This window comes from Notechis scutatus, chromosome 1 (assembly GCF_049901735.1).
Source record: "Notechis scutatus isolate UNSWTSFEM ecotype Mainland chromosome 1, rNotScu1.2, whole genome shotgun sequence".
Taxonomy (NCBI): Eukaryota; Metazoa; Chordata; class Lepidosauria; order Squamata; family Elapidae; genus Notechis; species Notechis scutatus.
Window position 1 is genome coordinate 272984047 of NC_142009.1, and position 15851 is coordinate 272999897.

Genomic DNA, 15851 nt, shown 5'->3' on the forward strand with positions numbered 1-15851 from the left:
GCAACTGTTAGGCTCCTTAGGCCATCAAAAAGCTTCTACATATCCATTAATTCATCTCTTAGAAAAAGAAGGAACTAGATCCTGCTACAAGGTTCTTGTGTAGAGAAGGTAAGTGTGGAAACTAGAGGAGAAGAGAGGACAGTCCATGTTTCCCATGTTTACCTGTGATGGATGAAAATTGTAGGGTTAAATACAGATGGCTATGAAAATAAAGAAAATCAGTTACTTACACAGTTTCATCATTCTTGAATTCCAGCTCTCCATAACAGTCTTCAAAATCCTCTCCACCTCCTTTTGCTGTTCCTTCAACTGTTCTAAAGGGGACTATGACTGTACCCCGTGCACCAGATGTTCTAAGAACTTTCACCTCCATCACCCCAATGCTCTCACTGATATGTATCACACCACACTCGAAGGTGAAGATTCCTGCATGGTCATCATCTAAGATAGTCACAGTAGCCACACAAGGTGAGACCAGTATGGCCTTGGGATATGGCAGTTTGTTGAGTTCAGGAGGTTCCTCTGCATCAATCACCCGTAGATTGCTAAGACGCACAAAAAAGTGCTCATCCTCTTCAAAGATATCGTCATCAATGATCCCTATGGAGAACTCTTTCTGGGTCTCCCCAGACTTCAAAACAACTGTCCCTTCTGTAAATTCGTAGTCAGCCCCAGCATTGGCAGAGCCATCTTCTGTTTTGTAATCCACATATATGGTCTTGGAGACATCACCTCCTTTCCGGACAACAGTTAGGAGGACAGCACCACAGTTCTCAAGACACTGATAGGAGCAAGGATCAAAATAAATTTTGGAGATGAATTCTTCTGGCTCCTCTGGCCGTACTTCATGCAAGCTAGTGCTCCTCTTGGCTTGCTCAGCTGCATGCTTTTTGAGAATATTTCCTGCTCCAGTCATCATCCTGGTAGCTTGAATCCGATAGAATGCTCTGCTTTTTTGCTGATGGGATAAAGCATAGTAGTTGGCCATTTCTACCAGCTGATCTAAGTCTTTTTCTGGGTGCTTTTGTTTCAGGTCCTTGAGGATCTGGATCATCTCTTTGCGAGACTCATCCACCTCTTTCCCCTCCATAGGCACTAGGTTTCCATCTAAAAAATGGGAGTTCATCATCTTACCATCCATTTCAATCCCTTTGGGGTGATCCCCTTCTGTTTCAATGATAATACCCCTGTGTTTGTCAGTACGGTACTTTTTGTGCATATATTTATAGAGAAACATCCTTCTGTCTGCAATCCAAGCCAGGATGACACAAACAGGGAAGAAAAACAGAGTGAGCAAGCCTTCCCATACCTGAACCACACCTGGAGAAAAGACCGCAAGGATCATGTATAGCCAGATATAGGCAAAGATGCTCCAAGCAGCTGTGACAAAGAAAACTCTCAAATGTTTTATCTTCCTTGTCTCCCCATCAGGAATGACATAGACACAGATGGCTATGATGATAAACATATTGAAAGCGGCACTACCAACGATGGTAGAAGGGCCCAGCTCACCGGCAATAAATCCATGACCACATACCTCTATTAATGACAAAAGGATCTCTGGGGCAGAGGAACCAAGAGCCATGAGGGTCAAATTGGAAACAGTTTCATTCCATATTCGGATGGTGGTGGTGATGGCTTCTCCGTTGGGTTTCCTGACGGTAATCTCTTTCTCTTGGGATGTAATGACCTCTATGGAAGCCATGAAACGGTCGGCAATGATAGAAACTCCAAGAAACATATATATGAGTGCCACAAAATAAACAATAACTCTGGCAATTTTGTCCCCCAAGGATGGGTTTTCTGGATACCATATTGGCAAGATAACACCCTCCTTGCACTCTGAAGAACCAGAGCATGTGTTGTTATGTCCTACGTTTGGTGAATCTGTCCCTGTGCCAGCATCTACTTGTAGACCATGTAAAAATAAGACAAAAGTAAAAAGCCCAAACCGGAGGAAGGCTGAGGTGACAGGTTGTAACTTTAACCGCGCCATACACAAGGCTTAACATCCACAGTACAGGAGCAATGGTCTTCTGTTCAGGTTAAGAATCTGAAATAAAGAGATTAAAACCATGAGACTGAAAGAAATAAAATTGACATTGTAATTAATGCAATTAATATTAATATGTTCTGTTATTCACAACTAGTTACACTACTTTATGTATAGTAATCATATTTGGTTAATTTTACATGGATCACATGAGATTGAATTATCTGCTTATCAGTAGAATAGAGGGAAACTGTCTGTACTGAGCACAGAATAATCAACCCTTGTTATTTAGCTTAGACATTAGTATCTTGATATCAGCTGAATTGTTATCAAAGAATCACATCAGCTATTCCAATTTTGCCCCAAAGCAAGATAATATGATACATTGGCACTTGTTTATGATATAACCCTATGAATTTTGGTTAGAATAAAATTCTAGTAATTCCTAGTAAAGAGCTCCAAAATGTTGTGAAGCCAACACTAACTTTAAATGACTGCAACTCTACCACCAAGGAGATTGGACTGAAAGATCCCTTCTAAGACACTCAATCTACTCAGTGCCTGAATAAGAAGTTGAATCTCAGTTTCCCCAATTCAGCCTTCCCTGAATTGGTCCAAATCTAGCATCTTAACCAGATTTTGTCTTGATTTGAATGGTATGAGTGGATGTCCATCTTGCAAGGTAGTCCAGACAAGAAGCACATCCAGAAGTGCTCACTGTATCATTACGGTATATTGCACAATCTTGCAAGTCTAAAAGTAGATATCTCTTCCCTCACCTTCACAGTTCAAGAAACTAGGGATGGTCTCTTTTTAGATGTTTACCTACACCTATTCTTTCTGTGGGTTCAGCTGCCCCCTTATCTGACTATTGCCTACTCTGCCACTCTTCCTTCTGTCTTCCAATTTTATTCTCACATACCAGTGCAGTTGCTCTAACAACATTGAGGGTGTGGTATAGATATTTAAAATGAATGAATGAATGAATGAATGAATGAATGAATGAATGAATGAATACAGAACAGATTCAATATTTCAGAAAATGATAATATTTTCTGTTAAGAACTGGGTGTCCACTTGAAGATCAAACAAGACACAGATCTTATTTGAAGATGTAATACGACGTAGCTAATTGTAACTCAAGTCTACTCTCTTTTCTTTTTTATGGAAAGCATCACCAGAGAAGGGTGGCAAAACATCAGCATAACATATGGCCTCTTATACTGACTACCACACAGTGAAGTTAAGCTGCAGCAATAAAAATAAATCCAATTTGAAATAAACTCTAACATCTATATGTGAAATAGTGTTTAGGTTGAGTATACTAATTTTAATCCCAGAATTGAAAAATGGTTTTCTAAAAAGGTTTTCCTGGGGTGATGTTTCTTGATATGTAATCCAGAGCTGACAAAATTCTTAGTTCACAATTCTGGGAGCTGTAGCTCAATTAATCTAAATTGGGAAAAGCTGCTTTAGAAAATTCTGTAAAATTTAGGACAGCCATACAGTGAAACAACAATTAAACAATTAAAAAAAATGATTATACAAGGTAGTCCTTGACTTATGTTTCTAATTCAGCCCAATATTTATGTTGTTAAGTGAGACATTTGTTAAGTGAGCTTTGCCTCATGTTACGGCCTTTCTTGCCACAATTGTTAAGTGAATCACTGCAGTTGTTAAGTTAGTAACAAGGTTGTTGAGTGAATCTGGCTTCTCCGTCGACTTTGCTTGTCAGAAGGTCGCAAAAGATGATCACATGATCTTGGGACACTGCAACCGTCATAAGTATGAGTCAGTTGCCAAGCATCTGAATTTTGATCACATGACCAAGGAGGTGCTGCAAGGAGGTCATAAAGTGTGAAAATTGGTCATACGTCACTTTTTTCAGTGTCACTGTAACTTCGAATGGTCATTAAATGAACTGTTGTAAGCCATGGGCTACCTGTAGTTGGCCAAGTTGAGGGGAGAAGAAGCAAAAGACAACAGATAAAACGGGAGGATTGAGTCAAAGACTTATTTCTAGCAAGCAGTTGTCTGTGTAATTGTCAGAAGTCAGTGGCATCTAACTAACTCATGTCCAGTGGGCTAAACAAGCTATTTTGACATTTGAGGCCAATTACCTATAAGTTCTTCTTGCTGATAGTCCAAATGCAACATAAATAAATTAAATGTTATGGGTTGCCCTTTCATGGTATTCCAAATGTCTTGTTCTGTTAATAATATGGATGGACAGCTCCATTAACATTGTCAACATGGAGAAATACACCATTTTTAATTTTTGAGCCATCAATACAGATAGCAAAATCAGCAGGGGTTGTGTGGGGTGAGGCAGGAGCCTAAAAAATATTCATGCTGCCTTGAAAACTCCTTCCCTCCTTCTCAGGAATTCAATCTCGCAGTTTGAGAAGCAGATTCAAAACGGCCAAGGCCTATATGGCCAAGGCCTATCTACTGTTTTCTGAAGTTTGAATTTAAACAACCTATATGCAGGCTCAAATAGTCAGACATTCCTATTTGGGGAAATGTTCAGTAGCATTGTTAGAGGAACTTTATGCACATGGAACAAAATAGTTTATATGCCTTATCATAGACTGAAAATACAGGTTATCAAAAATGCAAACAAAATGTAATATAAAGTACATTGCAAGAATCATTTGAATATTATTAGTGTAAACAGGTATATCTAAAAGGGCAGTTTTCTCACTGAGTTGCCTAACTCACTTCTTCCTAAATATCAACGATTATTGATGTTTAATATCAATTAATAATAAAAAATACAAAATCTTCCAGACTATTTAATGAGAACCAAAAGTAGAAGAAAGGAACAAATAATGATACGAATGGAAAGAAAACAGGGCTGACAAAGTGAAGGAAACAAGACATAACTGATTTTGTAATATCTGGATCACAAATTCATGTGAAGCAGTCTTGAGATGGTTGTAGATTGAAATGAAATAACACATCTTCTAGGCCAAGATTTCCCAACTCTTAGTCTGTAGACTGCTGCGGCATGCCAGAAACTGGGCCATGCAAATAAGTGAAGCCCCACTTCGGTCCGCAGAAAAACCTCTCTATGTGGAAACGGTTCCTGGTGCCCAAAAGATTGGGGGCCACTGTTCTAGGCATTACACTGATTGTTTCAGACATGACCGATTCTTTCTGCCTTTCTCTCTGAAAATCCAGTCACTTATTTCCTTTTTAAATTTAGATCTGATTTTCTAGAGATGAGAGATTAAGACTACAAACAAGAATATGGGGCAAAACCTCAAGTCCTCTTTTTAATTAATCAAAGTATATGAGTGTTGCTGGAAGACTCAATGACAAATACTTTTAAGAGAGGTAGAAGACACATTTCTGTGCTCCCACAGTATGCAGTGACTGGAATTTCCAGTGTTACAAGTAAGACTGGAAGACAATGTTCTTTTACAGAAGATAAATATGTGAGTCGAGATCTGGTGAAGTGCAGCTCAAGATTAAGCTTTCAGCCAGCAGCAACTGTGGTGTAATATCACTCATAATCCTTAGGGATAAATAGCCTTCGACAAAGAAAGGGCCAATAATTTTCAAATTCCACAGGGGCATATTGTATGCCAATCTGTAACTGGAAACATATAAACATCAAGAATCCAAGGACACACTAAAGACTAACTGATGGCGCAGATTTCCAAAAACCGGAGACTATCATTAAAATCCTTGATCCTCACAGAAAAGATTAAATATATATGTGTATACCGTAACTATTTTTCTAAACAGTCACAAAATGGAACAGCTTCCACTTGTTTTCAATTACTGTACGAGCATACAATATTGAAATAATCTCACAGATTTTAACAGTATGATAATTCTTCAGCTTCGTATTGACCAACATGGTAATTCTTAAAGAGATTAGGGGAACTGTTAGGGGATGACAGGGCCATCCCAATTTAAAAGTTTATTGTGTAAATATGTTCAAGATCATGCCCAGATTGTATACCACTTCACTTGAATCAGGTGCTATCAGATACCTAGTTACCCTTCTTAAGGACATAAGAAAAGTCCATCTAATCCAGGATGGCCAACCAGATACAATCAGGAAATTCACAATAATAGCCCTATATTCTTTTCCCCAAAAAACACTTATCTAAAGTTGCCTGTAATTAGGGAAATGCTAGTAGCCATCAGAAAAAAAATAGTTGTCAGTAGTCCTGATCTTTTTAATTTCTGTAGCCCCCTTTTAAAATCCTGTAAAATTGTAATCATGTCTGATGGTATTGAGTTCCACAGTTAATCTATGTGCTAAGATGTTTACATTTTAAATTTGCATCATTCCCTACATCTTTCAAAACACTCGAGCTTTCCATTTGCTTCCTGTTTAGATATTCCAAATAAAGATATAAACATGTATTATAATATTTGGAAATGTTGCTTGTCTAGAGAAATGCACAATCTTAGCTATATGTTTGACTTATGTGAGCCAACTGCCTGTACATTGTTGGCAGCAATTCCATCTCTTCTCAATATCCCTTTAAATTATGAAACATAACAATCAAGAGGCCAGGAATCCTCAGACTGTTGGGGCCGATGAGTGCATTTACATTTTTGGAACATAAGGTGTTGTATAATGAGAGTTTATTTTGGAACATAATATGGGCACTCTCACAAAAGGGCATCACCGCTTACAAAATATGCCCTCTACCATATTTTCCAACTTGCCCACCACAGAATACTCCTCATTCCTTCACTTGCAATTGGACACCCTACCAAAAAGCACTGAACCTCAGCCACCTATCATGTTCAATGGAGGCTTACAATGTCCATTGAAGCCCAGAGGCTTTTGGGAGGGGGGGGAGGGAAACAAAGAAGACTGGACTTCAAAGTCTTTCACTTTCTCATTTTTACTTATGTAATATTTAAAAAAAACAACAGGAAAAAACAGGAAGGTCAGATTAGTGGCTGCCAAAGGAGACCTCATCGGCAGCTTGTCGATTATAGATGCCATGTTTGGAATCCAAACACTTCGTTAATAACTTTCTAAAATCAGCAGATATTGATCCTGTCAACTCATAAAATATTTCTATGGTCTTTTTAGAGTTGCCAACAGAAAGGGAGGGGGGAGCAGTGCGGCAGCTTGGAAACCCAAAATGCATTCCATCAATAGTTTTCAAAGTTAGTAACTAGGTGACTGAAATTTCTGCCGTGCAAAATTATAACTGGAGAACAATGATTGATCGGGACTCATGATTTAAATGGGGTAACTGCTAGAATCCTGACAGATCCTCTATTTCCAAACCCTTTTGTCCTCAAAAATATCTTGTCAGGATAGGCTGCCCCCACTTCATAGCTGAAAGAAGAATTGAATGTGGACATCCCTGGACTGTACACACTATCTAATGTATTTTAGTATTTAGTATTTATTTGATTTGTCAATCGCTTACAAGATACAGGTATAAGAATAAATATAGTTTTGAATACATGAGATAGATACTTATAAGAAAAATAAAAAACAATAGGACAGGGACAGTATGCACGATTGGTGCGCTTATGCACGCCTCCTACAGGCCGCTTAAGGGGGTGAGGTCAATAGTAGGCAGTCTAAGGTTAAAGTTTTTGGGGTTTGGGGAAGAAACCACAGAGTCAGGTAGAGTATTCCAGACATTGACCACTCTGTTGCTGAAGTCGTATTTTCTGCAGTCAAGTTTGGTGCGGTTAACCTTGAGTTTGTATCTATTATGTGCTCTTGTATTGTTATGATTGAAGCTGAAGTATTCATTTGCAGGTAGGACATTGCAATGTATGATTTTATATACTATATTTAGATCGGACCGGAGACGGCGTAGTTCTAGGTTTTCTAGGTCTAGAGTTTCAAGTCTGGTGGCATAAGGTATTCTACAATGAGTAGAGGAGCAGAGAACTCTTCTTGTGAAATATTTCTGGACTTTTTCAATTGTGTTAATATCAGATACATGATATGGGTTCCAGACTGATGAGCTGTATTCAAGTATAGGTCTACCAAATGTTTTGTATGCTCTAGTTAGTAGTGTGATATTACCAGAGAAAAAGCTACGTAGGATTAGATTAACAATTCTTAATGCCTTTTTGGCTATGTAGTTTCAGTGAGCTCTAGCACTTAGATCATTTGAGATGAGTACTCCAAGGTCCTTGACAAAGTTTGGATCCTCAACATCTTGACTATTTAGCTTGTATTTTTTTCTTTTTTTTCTGCCAATATGTAAGACAGAGCATTTATTTGTTGAGATTTGAAGTTGCCATTTGATTGACCATTCTGATACATAGTCAAGGTCTTTTTGGAGGGTAGTAGTATTGTCTGTGGTGTTGAATAGCTTTACATCATCAGTGAAGAGAACGCAGTTGCTCTTAATATGATCACAGAGGTCATTTATGTAGAGTATGAAGACAGTTGGTCCTAAAACACTGCCTTGGGGGACACCACTGTTGACAGGTACAGAATTTGATAGGACACTCCCAATTTTGACCATTTGTTGTCTGTTTGACAGGAATGCTTCTATCCAGTTATGTAGGTGTCCAGAGATACCATAAGATTTTAGTTTTAGTAGTTCATTGTGTATCACTGAATCAAAGGCTTTACAGAAGTCTGTGTAGATTGCGTCTATTGCTTTGCCCTGATCGAGTTGTGTAGTCCATATGTTTTTGAAATGTAAGAGTTGCAGATTACAGGATAGTTTTTTTCTGAAACCAAATTGTTTATTAGAGAGTAGGTTGTTTGTCTCTAAGTGGAGGATAATGGATTGGTTAATAATTGATTCCATGACTTTACAGGTGACACAGCATAAAGAGATTGGTCTGTAATTTTCAACTAGGCTGGGGTCTCCCTTTTTGAAGATGGGGATGACCATGGCTTGTGACCATAGTTTTGGCAAGGAGCTGGTCCTGAAAGATTTTTCAAGGTTATGCACAGTGTCTATGTCATAGTCTGTTGCTCTTTTTCCCTTTTCTATTGCAATTTGAAATAAATGTATTCATGGCTGGTCCTAAAAATCTTTTCCTCTCAAAAAAGGTCCAATTGATTTCAGATATTAGAATCCCACGTGTAATATAAAACAGAATGTAGATGGCATCTAATGCTATCACCATGTAAGGCATTTCACCCTCAAATTATAGTTGTAGAGATGGTGACTGGAATAAAAACAGTGCTAAGACTAATAACAATAAAGCAAACTAAAAGGAGCAACAGAATAGTGCCTTGAGTTTTGTACAGTAGTTAGCCATGTGAAAACAGAGATGAGAAAGGAGGTTGCAATGAAAATACAGAATCTTAAAGCCTGCGAAATGTATGGGTAAAGGTGAAGCTGAGAATAGATTAACTACTGCAATGCACATCCAGGCTCTCTGGAATAAATACACATATAACTAGGGAGGAAGGGTGAAGCAATACTACTGAAGGGCAGGTGGTGATGGAAGTCTGTTGTGTTTATGGAGGTGTAAGGAAGATTTCTGGTCCTAAACCCTTATGTGATGCACATCTTTCTCTAAGTGATTCTCAAAGATACCAACTGTTTTATGTTTGAAATGTTCTTAACTTGCAAGGAAAGTTTCCACGGACCTGGGTAAAACTGAGAAGAAGAAAATTTGAATTACATACCTATGTTACACTAGCACTTGCAGTATAAGGATTGCTTGAGATAACAGCAGCCCAGCTTCATTGTATATTCTTTTAGCTGGGGTTCCCTGAGCTTAGGGAGATCAATGCTGAAGTAGAAATCATCTTTCGTGCAAATGTTTCACTTTGCATTCAGAAGTGGGGATCATGTACTCTGCTTGAAATTTTAATTTGATGGAGCCTATTGATGATTGGCAGCTTCTCAATGCAGCCTTCTCCAATTTCATATTCTCTGGATAGCTAGAATTCAACTCTGGTTATTCCCAATCATTCTGAACAATGGAAAATATCAGTTGGGAAAAATACAGGCTTCTCTTATCAGTTTGCAGAGGTTCTACAAGCCAAGCAAGCTTTGAGTCTACTTTTAAAATGGATCCTAGACAGAATTACTAGAATAACAATTTATTTTTATTTATTTTGATTTTTCAATCGCTTACAAGATAATAGGTATAATTAAAAACATAGTTATGAATACATGGATACATATAAAAAAATAAAAGAAACAATAGGACAGGGACGGTAGGCACGATTGGTGTGCTTATGCACGCCCCTACAGACCTCTTAGGAAAGGGGTGAGGTCAATGGTAGACAGTCTAAGGTTAAGGGGTTTGGGGTTTGGGGAAGAAACCACAGAGTCAGATAGAGTATTCCAGACATTGACCACTCTGTTGCTGAAGTCGTATTTCCTGCAATCAAGTTTGGTGTGGTTAACCTTGAGTTTGTATCTATTGTGTGCTCTTGTGTTGCTATGGTTGAAGCTGAAGTATTCATTGACAGGTAAGTTATTGCAATGTATGATTTTATATACCATACTTAGATCAGACCGAAGATGGCATAATTCAAGGTTTTCTAGGTCTAGAATTTCAAATCTGGTGGCATAAGGTATTCTACAACGAGTAGAGGAGTGGAGAACTCTTCTTGTGAAATATTTCTGGACTTTCTCAACTGTGCTAATATCAGATACATAATGTGGGTTCCAGACTGATGAGCTGTATTCAAGTATTGGTCTAGCAAATGTTTTGTATGCTTTAGTTAGTAGTGTGATATTACCAGAGAAAAAGCTACGGAGGATGAGGTTAACAACTCTTAATGCCTTTTTGGCTATGTAGTTACAGTGGGCTCTAGCACTTAGATCATTAGAGATGAGTATTTCAAGGTCCTTTACAGAGCTTGGATCATCAACAAGGTCTTGACTATTTAGCTTGTATTTTATTTTCTGATTTTTTTTGCCAATGTGTAAGACAGAGCATTTATTTGTTGAGATTTGAAGTTGCCATTTGTTTGACCATTCTGATACATAGTCAAGAGCTTTTTGAAGGGTAGCAGTCTTCTCTATGGTATTGAACAGCTTTACATCATCAGTGAAGAGAACGCAGTTGCTCTTAATGTGCTCACAGAGGTCATTTATGTAGAGTATGAAGAGAGTTGGTCCTAGAACACTGCCTTGGGGGACACCACTATTAACAGGTACAGAATTTGATAGGACGCTCCCAATTTTGACCATTTGTTCTCTGTTTGATAGGAATGCTTCTATCTAGTTATGCAGTTGTCCAGAGATACCATAAGATTTTACTTTTAGGAGTAGTTTGTCGTGTACCACTGAATCAAAGGCTTTACAGAAGTCTATGTAGATTACATCTATTGTTTTGCCCTGATCGAGTTGTGTAGTCCATGTTTTTGCAGTGTAAGAGTTGCACATTACAGGATAATTTTCTGAAACCAAATTGTTTATTAAAGAGTAGGTTGTCTCTAAGTAGAGGATAATGGATTGGTTAATAATTGATTCCATGACTTTACAGGTGACACAGCATAAGGAGATTGGTCTGTAATTTTCAACTAGGCTGGGTTCTCTCTTTTTTCCCCCACAAGTTTTATTCAGTTTTTCACATAAAAACAAAAATCTCTTTTTAGTAGCCAACATATTTCCCGGTCATCACCTTTACATACAAATATGACAGCAATTATATATTCATATATGCATACTTAATTCTATTATTACCTTTTCCATTCCAAATTTTCAGTAAGGAGAGAAACAAACACATTAATTCTAGCCTCTTTCATTAATCTCAATTGAAACATCTTTTTGTTTCATTTCAATTATTTCAAATATAATCCTTTAATATTTATTTTAAAAATAAAGATAAACAATATGTGTTTGCCTAATAATAATAATAATAATAATAGGTTGCCAATGTCTCTCCTTACTTTTAATAGTCTATATTGACTTATTAATTTAGTTGGTTCTTTAGTCTGTCATATTCCCTTTCCATTACATATTCTTTTTATAAATTCTAAATTAATACAAGTTTTAACACTTAAAAAAAAGAGTATAGGTTTCCCCCCTTTTACTGCTTTGAGTGTGACACTTCAGTGGTTAAAATATACCTTTATTCCCTCATCTTGATTCCCAACAATCCATTATTTTTAAGAAGTTACAATAATAATAATAATTACATCTTTTCTTTTGGTTTCCACAGCATATTTTCCCCCCTTAATTTTTAATAAGTTATCAATATCTATATTACCCTATTTTCTAAATATTTTTAATTGCATAAATAGTCTTATTACCCCTTGTCACCCTGCAGAATCCCCTTTTTAATTCATCAACCATTATCTCTGAAAAAACAATTTCTTTTCAACATTTTACTAATTCTGTATTTCTTTATTTCATGCGCCTATTTCTTACTGCTTCTCCTCCCCCTCTTTTCCCCATATCTTTTCTCATTCCAGTTTATATCCTTCTCTTTCTTAATATCTTCCTTTTTGAAGATGGGGATGACTGTGGCTTGTGACCATAGGTTAGGCAAGGAGCTGGTCATGAAAGATTTTCAAAGATTATGCTTAGAGGTTCTGCTATGGCAGTGGATGGCTTTTTTAAGAAGTAGGCACATATTCCGTCCGGTCCAATAGATAGAGATGGTTTTAGATTGTGTAATGCTTTTTCAACATTGTCTTCTGTAAAATCGATATGTATTAGATCACTGTAGTTTTCTGTGGTTCGGCTAGGAAATACTGGGCATGATCCATTGCTATTTACAAATACTGAGCCAAAGAATGTGTTAAAGATGTTGGCTTTAATGGTGTTGTCATTGCAGTCTTTACCATTAGGTCCTATCAGGGGTGGGATGGACCTTGAGTCTTTTAGTTTGTTGTTTACAAAAAACAAACAATTTGCTTGTGGTGGTGGTTGTTTTTTTCATTCCCAACATATGGTGAAATTAATTACTAGCTTCTGCTTCTTCAGGGAAATATAGAAGCAGAAGGCCAACCCTGTTTTCCAAGTCATTGTTCGACACAGAAGTGCATGATAAAAAAGATTGGCTGTGTTTTCTGTACCCTATGCAGTAGGGTACAGCTGAAAATAACTATGTAAATTAAATATTAAAATTTGATTTCACACAGTTCAGTTCTCTTTGGTAACAATATGTGCATACTGAAGTCCACACTAGGAGAGCTACATATGCACAATTTGCATGTGCCAATTAACTTGATTGCACTGCCTGTTGCATGACTATATGCATACAAGATTTAACCACCACCCCTCCAAAAAAAATTCTTGAGAAGCCTGAGTTTAGAATAGTTTGTAGTCTGTTTTTCTCCGTGGACAAAATTTAAAAAAGGAAGACAGAAGTGTGAAAACTTAGATTAAAATTTGAAATTCAAATTGTCACCTGAAAGCACCACTTGGAAGCAGTTTATAACTAAATAAAGTAAAATTGAAGTGAACATAATGACAAGTGGTAAAAAGCCCACGCTGGAGGATTAGCTATCCTGGCAAAAATGAATGTTACAGTAGCTGCAATGAAATATCAGTTTGGTTGGGTTCCTCAGTGCAAGCAATTGAAAAGCATTTTGTTCAGTCACTAAGTCAGGGGTATCAAACTCAAGGCCTGGGGGGAGAGGATCCGGCCTGGTGGGGAGTACTTAGATCTGGCCCATGGGGCCACCCTGGAAACAGTGAAGGACTGACCCACAGTGCTTCTGCCAGCGAGAACAGAGCTCAGTAGGGCCGTACGTGGCCCTCCTGAGCTCCATTTTCACTGGCAGAGGGTTGCAAGAGGCCATGGCAGCTGAAAAGAGCATTTTTCTGGCAGAGCACTCGGGCCATCACAGGGGCCCCCAACATAAGTGACGTCAAGCTGGCCACGCCCACCTTAGCCACACCCTTCCCAGCCCCTCGAGGTCAAACAAAACCCTGATGTGGCCCTCAACAAAATCAAGTTTGTCACCCCTGCACTAAATCATGTCTGACTCTTTGCAACCCCACGGACCATGGCACACCAGGCCCCCTGCCCTCCACTGTCTCCCAGATTCCATCCAAACACATAGCCACTGTGTCGATGACACTATCTAACCATCTCATCCTCTGCCATCCCTTTCTCCTTTTCCCTTCAATCTTTCCCAACATCAGAGTCTTTTCCAATGAGTCCTCTCTTCTCATTTGGTGGCCTTTCTCATAGTATTTGAGCTTCAGCTTCAGTATCTCTCCTTCCAAATAACAGTCAGGTTTGATTAGACCTCCTTGCAGTCCAAGGAACTCTTTAAGAATCTTCTGCAACACCACAATCCGAAAGCATCGATTCTTTTAGTGCTCAGTCTGTCAGCTTTGGAAGCCATACTAGCACCAGAAGCTTCCACACTGCCACATTCTAAAGCCTGGGAAAATAAGAAGAGGGAATTTCTTGAAGCGTATGTAGCATTTTTCTTTAAAGTCAAGGTCATGTTATTTCTGCACCTGGCTGAGGGGATGTCTCAAATTGGGATGGATGGCGATGGGGCATGTGATGCAATGAGGGGTGCAGGGGGTGGATTTGTAATTCTTTTACTTATTGATGGGAAACCCAGAACTTTCAGATTTGGGATTTCCCAGATGTGCCAGTTTACTACTCTAATAAAAGGGAACTTTGAGAACACGTCTGTCTCAGAGTTATTGATTGGAGTTGAGGTTTTCTGGAATGTTGACACAGTCTTTCTTATGGTCCAAATCTCACAGCCATATATTACGCTACTGGGAAAATCATAGCTTTGACCATACAGACCTTTATTGGCAAGGTGATGTCTCTGCCTTTTAATATGTTGTCTAGGTGTGCTATGGTTTTCCTTCCAAGGAACAAGCGTTTTTTAATTTCATGGCTGCATTCACTATTTGCAGTAATCTTGAAGCCCAAGAAAACAGAATCTGCCACTGCTTCCATATCTTCCCCTTTTATTTGCCAGGAAGTGATGAGACCAGATGCCGTGATCTTATTTTATTTATTTTTTAATGTTGAGTTTCAAGCCAACTTTTGCACTCTCCTTTAGTCTCTAGTATTAACGTTCCTTTAAATTTTAAAATAGAAATAATGTGTAGGAGATGTATGACCCCAATGGAAATAAATGTAATTTACTGCTCCTTTACCTCTAGGGTTCTAACTTTTATTAGAGCATTGTCTTTATTATGTACTACCTCCACACTACAAACCAGATCTCCTTCCCTAACCCTGTGACCTTTGCACTGAATTACAGCTTCCATCAGTACCAAGATGATAGCAGTTGTAATTCAACACACCTGCAAGGCATGAGCCTGAGGAAAGTATGATTAACACACAGTTCAAAGGTAAGGAAGGCTACTATAAACTTCCCCATCACTATAAACTGAAAAATTAAGGTTGCTATACTTTAACTGCAAACTTACAATTTACCAAACAGGACTTTGTTGCCAACTTGTGGTCACCCAGAATTTTTCAGCCCAGATAGAACTTGATATAAGATATTCACACACACACACACACACACACACACACACACACACACACACACAGGATTCTTTTTCAGCATGCTTTTCCTTTTTCCTTATGTTAATAATTATGACTTCAACCTTATTTTCCTTTAGTGCAATGGTCCCTGGAGAAAGTTGTAAAACTCAATGTAAATAAATTATACATAAATGGTTTAGATTTGGTATATTTATGGTATATATTTACTGTGTGTGGATGGTATATGTTATGTATATCAAATAGGCTGCACGTAAACAACATGCTAACTAGGCTCCAATGGGGAATAGATATTTACGGTTCAGCAGGTGGTGATGAATCAACCATTGTCTTGGCTTGTTGCATGGTTAATTCCATTATATCACATGGTTTAATCAAGGGAAGCATATGTTATGTGATTAGAGCAACTGCATCTTGTTAACTCAGATTTAGATTTAGCATATTGCATGAAGCCACCTATAAAGTATGTGTAGCTTCTAACAGTGAA

The 15851-nt window shown here is 38.1% G+C and overlaps 1 protein-coding gene across 4 annotated transcripts in view; it reads right to left on the reverse strand.

Annotated features, from left to right (window-relative positions):
* Nucleotides 1–15851, reverse strand: part of SLC8A3 (solute carrier family 8 member A3) — a 244809-nt gene that overhangs the window by 182723 nt on the left and 46235 nt on the right. For all 4 annotated transcript variants that reach the window (XM_087951530.1, XM_026671015.2, XM_087951529.1 and 1 more), the window contains exon 2: nucleotides 231–2053. In XM_087951530.1, coding sequence (XP_087807656.1) covers nucleotides 231–1996 — 1766 coding nt within the window. In that variant the 5' untranslated portion in view covers nucleotides 1997–2053. The remainder of the gene's footprint in view (nucleotides 1–230; nucleotides 2054–15851) is intronic.